The sequence below is a fragment of the Octopus bimaculoides genome, chromosome 6 (assembly GCF_046866305.1).
Source record: "Octopus bimaculoides isolate indiv1 chromosome 6, ASM4686630v1, whole genome shotgun sequence".
Classification (NCBI taxonomy): Eukaryota; Metazoa; Mollusca; class Cephalopoda; order Octopoda; family Octopodidae; genus Octopus; species Octopus bimaculoides.
In genome coordinates, this window is record NC_142933.1 from 72,664,999 (window position 1) to 72,677,498 (window position 12,500).

General features: G+C 36.8%; 1 protein-coding gene across 2 annotated transcripts in view; it reads left to right on the forward strand.

Annotated features, from left to right (window-relative positions):
- The window catches only part of LOC106875377 (uncharacterized), a 509,595-nt gene that overhangs the window by 489,206 nt on the left and 7,889 nt on the right, over nt 1-12,500 (forward strand). For both annotated transcript variants that reach the window (XM_089354037.1, XM_014923476.3), the window contains 4 exons: nt 748-837; nt 2,077-2,186; nt 3,608-3,801; nt 8,588-8,694. In XM_089354037.1, coding sequence (XP_089210163.1) covers nt 748-837; nt 2,077-2,186; nt 3,608-3,801; nt 8,588-8,694 — 501 coding nt within the window. The remainder of the gene's footprint in view (nt 1-747; nt 838-2,076; nt 2,187-3,607; nt 3,802-8,587; nt 8,695-12,500) is intronic.

The following is a 12,500-nucleotide window of genomic DNA, read 5'->3' on the forward strand; positions in this document are numbered from 1 at the left end:
ATGTAATAGTCATATCAAGCAATTTTAGAATCTCTTGGAGAACTTCCGGTCAAGTGATTTTCTGCTACGTCAAAGGTCTTGAACTCAGCACTGAAAGTATAAAAAAGTAGTTGTTTAATAATGAAAATGCTCCTGCTGCCTACTATTATTGATGTTGCTAATGTTTATAGCCCTAGGTCACTCTTGTCAAGTTGACTTATGATCATAAGCCTATGAGTCTATCACCAAGTAAGAGGGTTACATGAAAATTTTGTGTTTGAATGTGTTTTTTTATAAGATGGTAGGGTTTGCTTCAAGTCAATCTAGTTGTGACTATCACATCTTTCGTCTGAGACCCAGAATAACTATGACCACATCACCCAATGTATCCTTCTTTTCTAGTGTAGTTTGAGTGAGATTTGGCTGCTATTTCTAGCAGGTTGAAAGATAGCCATTTAGAGGCTCCAGTATTGAATCCATTAATAAATTGGCTTCTATCAAGCACATAGAAGCTTTTTTATAGTCCAGTCACATTTTCAATAGTTTTCATTTAAAATTTAAAGTTCTATATATTTCATTTTAATTAATTAATTTTTCATAATCACAACTATTATTGCTGTTGTTGTTGTTGTTGTTGTCCTAGAATAGTCCTGATAAATAGATCTATGACGAAAGGTATTCCAGCCTTCCAACCATAATTTCCCCATATTTGTTGTTTTTATTATTTATTCATGTATTTATTTATTTATTTATATTTTTTTCTCATAGGTGGAGGAGTACCATCACCAGGTTCTAACTCTGATGAGGGTTCGAGTACAAATCATTCCCGATCAATGACGCCTCCGCTTGGAGAACGCTGTGAGTATATTTTTAAATAATGTCCCAGATAATTTTTCAAACTATTTTTCATTGCTATTCTCTCTGCTAAAAGAGGAAAATAAACAGAGAAAACGTAGCACAATTTCTGAAAAGCTTATGAGAATACACCCTTTGGGCAGGACAAGCTTTAAGCCACTTAATCAGATTTGTTTAAATTGGGCCCTATTCCAAAAGAAGACCCTATGCCAAGAGAAGACCCTGTGTGAAGAGAGGGCACTGCACCAAGTGAGTGCTCCATGTACATGCTCAAGCAGATGATATTATGATGAATTTTTAATACATGATTGTGGCTAATGGTGGAGCCTCAAGCCTTCAACGTGTTTTGGTTGGGATTGACATACTACACGAAGAATAAAGTGTCAATTTTTGGCTTTCGTAGAGTAGAGAGCCCCACTGACAATCCTCTAATTGGACCCCACACTCCCTAGTGCTGACCCACTTTTGGGTTAATATTCCATCTGACATACGGCAGCAAGCTGGCAGAAACGTTAGCATGCCGAGCGAAATGCTTAGCTGTATTTTGTCTGTGTTTATGTTCTGAATTCAAATTCTGCCAAGGTCAACTTTGCCTTTCGTCCTTTTGGGGGTAAATAAATTAAGTACCAGTTGTGTACTGAGGTCGATCTAATTGATTGGTCCCCTCCCCCAAAATTTCAGGCCTTGTGTCTAGAGTAGAAAAGAATATTCCATCTGACATGTCTTTATTTAAATTTGGTAACTTTTATTCTTCTACTAGTTTCAGACATTGGATTGAGGCCCTACTAAGAAACTATCTCAATGGGTATTAGTTGATTATATAGACAATAATATTTTTCTCTGAGACTTATTGTATTGATATTATAGGAGTTTAAAAACAAATCAGCCTCAACAGTGGCAACAACAACAATGATTTTGATGGTGTTGTTTTCAACAGTGATGTGATCAAAGCCATTCCAGTTGTGACTGTGACATCATTTTCTCAAGACCCAGTGCATCTGAGACCACATCATCCAATGTAGCTTTCTTTGAGAGACATTTGGTTGCTATTTCTTGCAGGTTGAGAGAAAACCACTTAGAGGCTTTGATATCAACTCATTAAGACTGATGTTGTTCTTTACGCTGTGGCAATGGCAACATGACCAATATATTGGGCTTCTAACTAAAAACTCTCATTGCAGACACTTTCACTTCATATTTTTTTTTAAATAATTGTCATTTTTCTTTTTACTCTTTTCTCAGGCCAGGTTATGAACCCATCACCAAGTAAAGGAGTTACACGAACATTTTGTGTTCGAATGAAGTCAACACTAACTAAAAGAGGAGTACATGTAAAATGTTCAGGCTACAGAGTAAGTCTTCTTTTAATGGGTTTCCACTTTCATTTCAGAGTGAGAGTGAAAGAAAAAAGAAAGAGAGAGAGAAAAAAGTGACAGAGAGAGAGAGTGTATTATTGCATGTGTGAGTGAGATATGTGTGTGTGTGTGTGTGTGTGTGTGTGCTGTACTGGCAGTACTATAGCACTTTTTTTGTTTGTTTTCTTTTGTATTTTTAAATTTTCATGAGCCACTAGAACTCATAGGATCAGTTATTCAGTTTCCATAGCCTATCAGTGATTGAGATAACACCATTCCTTCTGAATGGGATGCCAGCCTGTTGCAGAGATCAAGACCTATTTTTCTAGCTAGTTGAGTTCCCATGAGGAGACTACCTTAGTTGATGTCATAACTGTTGCTTAGCCAAAGTCAACTCTGATCAAAATCTGTAGTCAAGAGGTATTTAAGCCATTACCATTCCACTTTTTTTTTTCTTTTTTTTTTTTTTGCAGGCATCACTTAACTCAAAACTACATTATCTAATGCATCCATTTCCCTTTTTTTAAAGATGACAGAGCCTGGTTTTGAGTGAGACTTAGCTCCTAACCCAAGCAACCAAATAAAGATTTCCCTCATTGACTTATTAATAATGCATGTATGCACCAGTGAAATGTTAGAGATTATTTAATAACTTTTCTCTATTAAAAACTGAACTGTGGTGTAAATATTAAATAAAAATATAGGTGTAGGTGTGGCTGTGTGGTAAGAAGCTCGCTTCCCAACCACATGGTCTCAGGTTTAGTCCCACTGCATGGCACCTTGGTCAAGTGTCTTCAAATATAGCCTCAGGCCGACTAAAACCTTGTGAGTAGATTTGGTAGGCGGATACTGAAAGAAGCCTGTTGTATATATATATATATATATATATATATATATATATATATATATATATATTTGTGTGTGTATGTCTTTCTGACTGTTTGTCCCCTCTGTCATCACTTGACAATTGATGATGGTGTGTTTATGTCCCCAAAACTTAGCAGTCCAGCAAAAGAGACTGATAGAATAAGTACTGGGCTTACAAAGAGTCAGTCCTGGGGTCGACTTGTTCGATTAAAGGCAGTGTTCCAGCATGGCCATTGTCAAATGACTGAAACGTATAAAAGAATAAAAGGATATAAAAGAATCTTAATCCTTTTGTATTTAAACCAACCATATTCAGTTCAAATATTCAACCTGCTTAATGTTCATAGTGACCAGATCCAGCCTCTCACACTTACCCTACAATGTTATTCTAAAAATATACAATCACATCGTCAAAATCTCAAAGCTACAACTAATACATGATTAATTCAAAACAATGTGAATAAACTAACATTACATTTGACAGAGTAATCTGAATGCTAACTGGTTAAATAAACTATTTGATTATTTATTTGCATAAATTTTCATTTTAGGTTGTTCATATCATGGCATCTCTTCGTAGCCATATGAGTTTCCCTATGGGCCGAAAACATCCACCTTCACTCCTGGGATTAGTTGGCATGGCAATAGCTTTGCCACCTCCCACAATTACTGAGTTGCGTATCGACAGTGATATCTTTATCACTCGACTAAGTCCAGATTTTACAATTCTCTACTGTGAACCAATGTAAGTATTCCTAATTGGTTTTTCTGTTATTATCATTATGATGTCATATTAAACTGAAATTTTGCAGAGCATTTAACAAATGTCATGTTCCTGATTTTCTTATCCTTAATACAGATTAAAATAACTTCAACCAGCATAATATGGGTAATTAGCTAAGAGAGTAAAGATAATGTTATAATGAAGACCACAAGTCTTGTTAATTACAGCTACCCAGAGTTTCATATCCAAAACATTGATTTCACCATTTTTCAAGCTGATAACAGAATAGTTTGATCATCTTGTTCTCAGATTGAAAAATATGGTAAAATAAATGTTTCTGCAATGAACCCTGGAAAGCTGTAATTAACAAGATTTATGGTCATTATTATAACGTTATGGACTATGACTACTGAGGATATGTGATGGCTTGGAACAAATGAAGCCAGTATGCGCTACTGGATGGGTAATGTCAGTGTGCATATATGACAGAGTGTAAGGGATTTGAGAGAAAAACTGAGTATACAGAGGATCAGGTGTAGTGTCCAAGAGAGAAGACTGTACTGGTATGGTCATAGTATGCATATGAATGAAGACAGTTGCATCAAGAAGTGCTGAGCTCTAATTGTAGAAGGAAGATGTGGAAAGAAGTGGTGAGAAAGGATTTACTAACATTGGGACTCACAGAGGGAATGACAGAGGACTGAAACTCCTCGCAGTTCGTTGTTCTTCAGATAACACACCATACCAAGTGAAAGTGTGATTGTTATTGCACACAGGTTTGTCCCCTGCATCCCTCTCCAGCTGAGTATTCCTAATCTTGTGGGCTCATTCGGTGCTGGTGCCACGTAAAAAGTACCTCTACTGGTGCTACATAAACACACCCATGCTGGTGTTGCATAAAAGCACCCTGTACACTCTGAAAATGGTTGGTGCAAGGAAGGGCATCTTGCTGTAGAAACCGTTCCAAAATAGACAGGGAGCCTGGGTAGCTCTTCAGCTGGCCAACACCCGTCAAACCATCCAACCCATGGCAGCATGAGAAACAGACTTTAAAGGATGATGATGATATGTATGAAGACACAGACACTTTACAACCACATGGTTTCAGGTTCAGTCCCACTATGTTGTACTTTAGACAAATGTACTTTGCTGTAGCCCATGGCCAACCAAACCCTTGTGGGTGAATTTAGTAGATAGAAACTAAAAGAAGCCTATCATATATGCATGTGTGTGTATCTATCTATCTATCTCGTTCAGAGATTTAACATTGCTTGTTTTCACTTTTTCGATATCAGTGAATAACTTCACTGGAAAAAGACTTATATATTGCCAAGGGATTGTCATTCTCATCGAAGGTCGGCGATTATCGTACGCTGAAGAAGGGAAATAACCCTGAAACTCGGGTCCGTACGTATCGCAGATCAAGATGGGAAGGATAACTTCCCTTGGCAAAAATAGACAGGACACAGATATGTGTCGATAAGCCAGCTGGAGGAGATGTTCTCCTGGGGCTAAAAGCAACAGTAACATCCACCCTTAGGGGTCAGCCACATTTAAATGGCAAATATACTTCACTTTATCGTGCAGTTACTGTTAACACCTCGTTCAGAGATTTAACATTGCTTGTTTTCACTTTTTCGATATCAGTGAATAACTTCACTGGAAAAAGACTTATATATTGCCAAGGGATTGTCATTCTCATCGAAGGTCGGCGATTATCGTACGCTGAAGAAGGGAAATAACCCTGAAACTCGGGTCCGTACGTATCGCAGATCAAGATGGGAAGGATAACTTCCCTTGGCAAAAATAGACAGGACACAGATATGTGTCGATAAGCCAGCTGGAGGAGATGTTCTCCTGGGGCTAAAAGCAACAGTAACATCCACCCTTAGGCGTCAGCCACATTTAAATGGCAAATATACTTCACTTTATCGTGCAGTTACTGTTAACACCTCGTTCAGAGATTTAACATATATATATATATATATATATATATATATAAACTGTAATTTTTGTATAATTATGTATTAATATAACAATACATAAAGATGGGCTAGAGTTGAAGTGCTCAGCATGAGCTAGAATTCATCTTATAGTAAAAATGGATACATAAGGGTGGAAAATCACAGGAATAATACCATATGTCCAACGCAAGATACAAAATGTGTGTTCAATTCCTTCAAGAATCATATGGTATTATTCCTGTGATTTTCCACCCTTATGTATCCATTTTTACTATAAGTTTGAATTACGGAAAAATTTGGATAAGTACTGTTTTCACTTTGCTAAAGATTTTCTACTATTTGAAAATAATATGTATTCTTGTTTTTATACTATTCATTTGGTTCTTTATAGATTATTTTAATAGATAACTTATTTAACACTAAATTATTTAGAAGTTATAGTTTCATTTCAACATAATATTAGAACTTCGATTGGAATAGTGTTGATATATTTTCGATTATTTTTGATTAATATTATTTGATTAATTATTAATCTTTATAGTTTATAATATCGTTAAAGTTTTTTAAAATCAAAACTTTGTATATATATATAAAGTTTAACCTTTTATTCTTAATAATTTTTTCTTTCCTAATTTTTTCATTCATAATTTTTTCCATTCATAATTTTTTCATTCATATTTTTTATTATTACGTTTGTAGAAACAAATAATCTTGTATTTTTCTATTATTCAATTGATCTTTAATTATAATTAAATAAACGTCTTTAGCTTTAAATAGTATAGCTTTAACTATTACACCGGTTAAATATGTACTAATTTTATCTTCATTATTATTTTAAACTTAAACTTCGTTCAACTTGTATTTAAAACAATGATAATTTAAAACAATGATAATTTATGTAAGATGTTTTTTGTATATAATATACATGTTATTATAATGGATGAAGGGATGATTATTGAATGGTTATTATTTTGATATTATGATATTTTTAAAATAATTTTTCTATCTTTATATAATAAGTATTTCATATTAATTCATTTGGTACTTATTGTTGGTTGAGATATATATCTAATTATTGTTCTACTTACGATCTGACGAGTAGCTATATTTTGAATAGAACTTATTTTCGATAATTTCAATTGATTTTAATCGATTTAAATTTCTTTTCTATTTGAAAATTGGTTATGAAACACGTGTAATCTTTTTATTATATTTATCTTATGATATTTACTTTACTTTATATTATACTCATTTATTGTGCTTTTAATTATTAATTTTTCTATATGTGATAGTGGATTTTCATCGATGAGTTCTTGAAAAGTGGTTATTTTCCCTAAAACTATATATTTTATATATATATATATATATATATATATATATATATATATATATATATACACACACACACACATATGCACAAGCACACTCACGCACACACGTGTGTGTTTGTGTAAATAAGAAAATGAGATAAGAGAATAAATGATTATCTTATGAACTACATTAGTTTTCATCTGTTTCTGCTATAAGATATAGTGGGCTAGTCTCGCAGGTGAGTGCCTGAGTAATAACTCATAGCTTCATTAGAGCTTCGAATATGAAGTGCAGTTTAGCACTTCATTCTGAAGCATGTTTATATTTTATATTAGTCTCACAATGCTTAAGTGTATGTGTATGTGTGTGTGTGTGTATATATATATATATATATATATATATATATATATATATATATATAGAGAGAGAGAGAGAGAGAGAGAGAGAGAGAGAGAGTTGGAATTTACAAAAAACAAGCAAAACAAAAGACAAAGACGGGTGTGTAAACAATAAACAGATGTAGTAGTTTAACACGCGGGAAGTGGGAAAGCTTTTTATGTTTTGAGCCTATGCTCTTCAACAGAAAGGAACACAGAAATAAACAGAGAGAAAATGAAAAATGGTTTAGTGGCTGGTGATCAATATATTATATATATACATACATACATATATATATATATATATATATATATATATATATATATATATACATTTACATAGACAGAGAAAGAGAATAAGAGAGAGAGAGATGTATGTATGTGTCTCTATGTGTTGTTGTGTGAGTCACTTCATACTTCTCATGCTACAACTGAGTGGTTACAGCAAAAAGTGGTTTCCCACTTACCCAGGAAAGAAGCACAAGCCATGGTTACAATTTACTCTGACACATATAGCTTCTGCAACCTCTTATTAAGACACTCACAAACACCTAGACACATCATGGACATTCTAGAACACTACTAAGCTCACTATGTTGTTGTTGGCACTCCGTCACTTACGACGTCGAGGGTTCCAGTTGATCCGATCAACGGAACAGCCTGCTCGTGAAATTAACGTGCAAGTGGCTGAGCACTCCACAGACACGTGTACCCTTAACGTAGTTCTCGGGGATATTCAGCATGACACAGTGTGACAAGGCTGACCCTTTGAATTACAGGCACAACAGAAACAGGAAGTAAGAGTGAGAGAAAGTTTGTGGTGAAAGAGTACAGCAGGGTTCGCCACCATCCCCTGCCGGAGCCTCATGGAGATTTAGGTCTTTTCGCTCAATAAACACTCACAACGCCCGGTCTGGGAATCAAAACCACGATTCTATGACCACGACTCCGCTGCCTAACCACTGGGCCATTGTGCCTCCACTAAAGCTCACTATGATAACTGACTGAACAAGACAAGCACAAAGTATGATGACTAAAGACACTTACCCAAAATAACCCACTGGGGAATCATATGGTTATAAACTTCTTAACTACACAAAGCCAAGTAATTTATTTGAATATATTGTAATGTTTTCAACTGCTTATATTTTTTAGCATTTCTGACATGATGGATCTTACAGCTGAAGATATAACAAACAAAGTCTTGTATGAATTCTGTCATGCTGGAGACTTACAGAAATTACGCAAATCTCATGTAGATAGTAAGTAAAATAAATTCACTTTTCTACAAGTAATCTACTACTGATTTTATCTACTACCTGTCTTGGTGCCCCTAGTATGAATAAAGAAGAGTAGTCTGGATGAAGACAGTATATTTACTTACATTTAAAGATTTGAGGCATTGAGAAGAGAAACAACCAGTTGTAAAATGACATTCACTTCTTACAGATGGTCAGCTTTGCAAAACTGTCTGTCCTAAGCTAAAATGGAATTAATGATGGAACCATGTAAACTCCACCAATACACATACATGCACACACACACACACACACACACACACACACACACACACACACACACACACACACACACACACACACTCATTTTGCGCATGCATCACTCTTGGAGTGGTTGGCGTTAGGAAGGGCATCCAGCTGTAGAAACTCTGCCAAATCAGCTTGGAGCCTGGTGTTGCCATCTGGTTCACCAGTCTTCAGTCAAATCGTCCAACCCATGCTAGCATGGAAAGCAGACGTTAAACGATGATGATGATGATGATGATGACGATGATGATGATCATATCTCACTTTTCTAAGTAAGAATATATCAAGCAATGATAATAATATTAAACAATTTACCTAGTCTATTATTTTCTTTTCTCAGAATTGTATCTCTTTGGAAGTAACTCTCATTCATATTTCCTTCCCAACAGTTTAGACTTAACTGCAATCACACTTATTGAGTTAATGCTAATATAGTTAATGTAACGAACATCAAAACACTAATGTGGTGAGGAAAAGATAATATTCATTAAATGACTAATACTATTCTAATCATTTAGTCCCATATAGGAGACAACTCCAAACATGTTTTGGTCTTATTAAACCTTTTCAATGAAACATAGCCTTCACTGTATTTGCTGAAATAGTGATGAGAAAATTAGAATATCTCTTTATAGAATCACTTGGAGAAAGTACACAGAGGTACTTTCTGCTTTATAGGAATAGCTAAGTTAGTATTAACATATCTCGCCTTGATTTCCTCCCTTCTCTATACTAGATAGACTTTGTTTATATTGTTTTTATTTATCTATTTAATTATTAGCCCATATATTTTTACAGAAGGATAGGGAAAATTTGAATAATTTACAAAGAACAATTTTTATAACAAGATTCTTTCATTTGTGTTAACCAAGCAGAGTTATGTACCTTGTCTTGCTGCACAGCACTCTGTTATAAGCCATACAATATGGTCAGCAGTTCAACTTGTTAACCTCAAAACCATTGTGCTTCTTACAACAAAATAAAAAGAAACACTAACGAATAAAAGCAAAAAAAAAATAAAGTGTGGGGAGAAAGAAATAAGAAAAAAACGCTAATTCAAGTTCTTGCCTTTGACTCAAATTCATGCAAACAAACCCATCGCTACAATTCATTCATGGAAATCAGGAAGGGAATTTTTTTTTCTTTCTCAATTTTAGTGAAAAAAATTTCTTTTTATATATATTTTATCTACATCTTTTTTTGAACTTATTTAAAAGTTGAAATGATAACCTTTTTATCTCTCTATAAATTACCTCTGAAAGACCAATTCTATGACACCCTCTTGCAAACTACCTCGTCGACGAGTGACAGGGACCTTCTCTTTGTGGCTGGAGACTTCAATGGTCATGTCGGACGTCGTGCTGGAGGCTTCCATGGCATACATGGAGGCTATGGCTTCGGTTCCCGCAATGAGGAGGGAACCAGACTGCTGGAGTTCTGTGATGCAACCGATCTTATGGTCTGCAATACCAACTTCAGGAAACCTGCCAGTCACCTAGTCACCTACCGCTCCGGAAGACACTCTAGCCAAATCGACTACATCCTCGCCAGAAATAGGGAAAGAGGGCGGCTTATAAATGCCAAAACCTACCCTGGCAAAGAATGTACCCCACAACATAGATTAGTAGTTAGCGACTTCGGGATCAAGGCAAAATGGGTGCCCAGAATTAGACCGGCTTGGAGGAGAAGGGTGTGGAAGCTTAAAGACCCTGCAAATGGACAGAGACTTAGAGACAAGTTACTTGAAGCATTTGACGAAATAGAAGGGGATATAGCATCATACAACGTGGAAGACAATTGGAGATTTCTGCGGGACAACCTGTTGAAAGCCTCCGACCAGATCTATGGCTGGTGTAAGGTCCCCTCTCGATCCAGAGTAACGTGGTGGTGGAACAAGGAAGTAGACAGGGCTATTAGACAAAAGAAACAGGCTTGGAAGGACTGGAAGCAGGGAATAGTATCAATGTGCCAGAAGGGAGGCTAGGCGACAGGTTTATTTAGCCAGCGGGGAAGCAGATAAGAAAAGATTTGCCAATGTTCTGCGCCGTGAGGACCAAAGACTCGAGGTATTTCGTGTTGCAAGGCAGTGTAGGAGAGAGAATAGTGATGTCGTAGGAGAGAAATGTGTTCGCACGGATAATGGTACGCTTGCACTAAATGAGGCTGCAAAGAAAGAGGTCTGGAGATGCCACTACGATAGATTGCTTAATAAAGAGAATGAATGGGAGAAAGAGAGCCTGCCGTATGTTGACCCAACAGAGGGACCAGCTATCCGAGTTGATAGTACCAGGGTAGATAAAGCAATTAAGAGTATGAAGACAGGGAAAGCCCCGGCCCATCAGGAATCACTGCAGAGATGCTCAAAATATCTGGCAGTGTTGGCTACAGCCTAGTCACCCGTATTACGAACCAGGTGTTACACGAAGGAGTCATACCCAATGACTGGTGTAGCAGCACCATAGTCAACTGCTACAAAGGTAAAGGTGACGCTTTAGATACAAATAATTACAGAGGCATCAAGCTGTTAGATCAGGTTATGAAAGTTACGGAGAGGGTCATAGCCCAACTAATTAGGGAGCGAATCAATTTAGATGAGATGCAGTTTGGGTTCGTGCCAGGTAAAAGCACTACTGATGCCATATTTCTAGTAAGACAGCTGCAGGAGAAATACCTAGCCAAGGATAAACCTCTGTACTTGGCTTTCGTTGAGATGGAGAAAGCCTTTGACAGGGTCCCCCGATCCCTTATCTGGTGGTCAATGAGGAAACTTGGGATAGAAGAATGGTTAGTGAGAGCTGTGCGAGCCATGTACAGAGATGCTGCCGGTAAGGTGAGGGTTGGAAATGAGTACAGCAATGAATTCCGGGTAGAGGTAGGGGTCCACCAAGGTTCTGTCCTCAGCCCCCTCTTATTTATCATAGTCCTCCAGGCAATCACAGAGGAGTTCAAGACAGGTTGCCCCTGGGAGCTCCTCTATGCTGATAACCTTGCACTAATTGCGGAGTCACTATCAGAACTAGAGGAGAAGTTTCAGGTGTGGAAGCAAGGTCTAGAATTGAAGGGCCTTAGAGTCAACCTAGCTAAAACCAAAATCCTAATAAGTAGGAAGGTAGATAAAACACAAACCCCTTCAGGTAGATGGCCCTGCTCGGTATGTAGAAAAGGAGTAGGTAGTAACTCTATAAGATGTACCCGGTGCAAGCTATGGACACATAAGAGGTGCAGCAATATCAAAGGCAGGTTAACTAGGAAGTTAGATTTTGTATGTGGCAGATGTTCAGGTGCAATAAAGACTGCAAACAAACAGGAAACAACTTCTATCTCATTCCAGGGTGAAAAACTAGAGGTAGTCGATAGCTTCCGCTATCTGGGTGACCAAGTTAGTAGTGGGGTGGGTGCGCTGAAAGTGTAGCTGCTAGCCTGGACAAAGTTTAGAGAGCTCTTACCTCTGCTGGCGACAAAGGGACTCTCACTCAGAGTAAAAGGCAGACTGTATGACGCATGTGTACGAACAGCCATGCTAC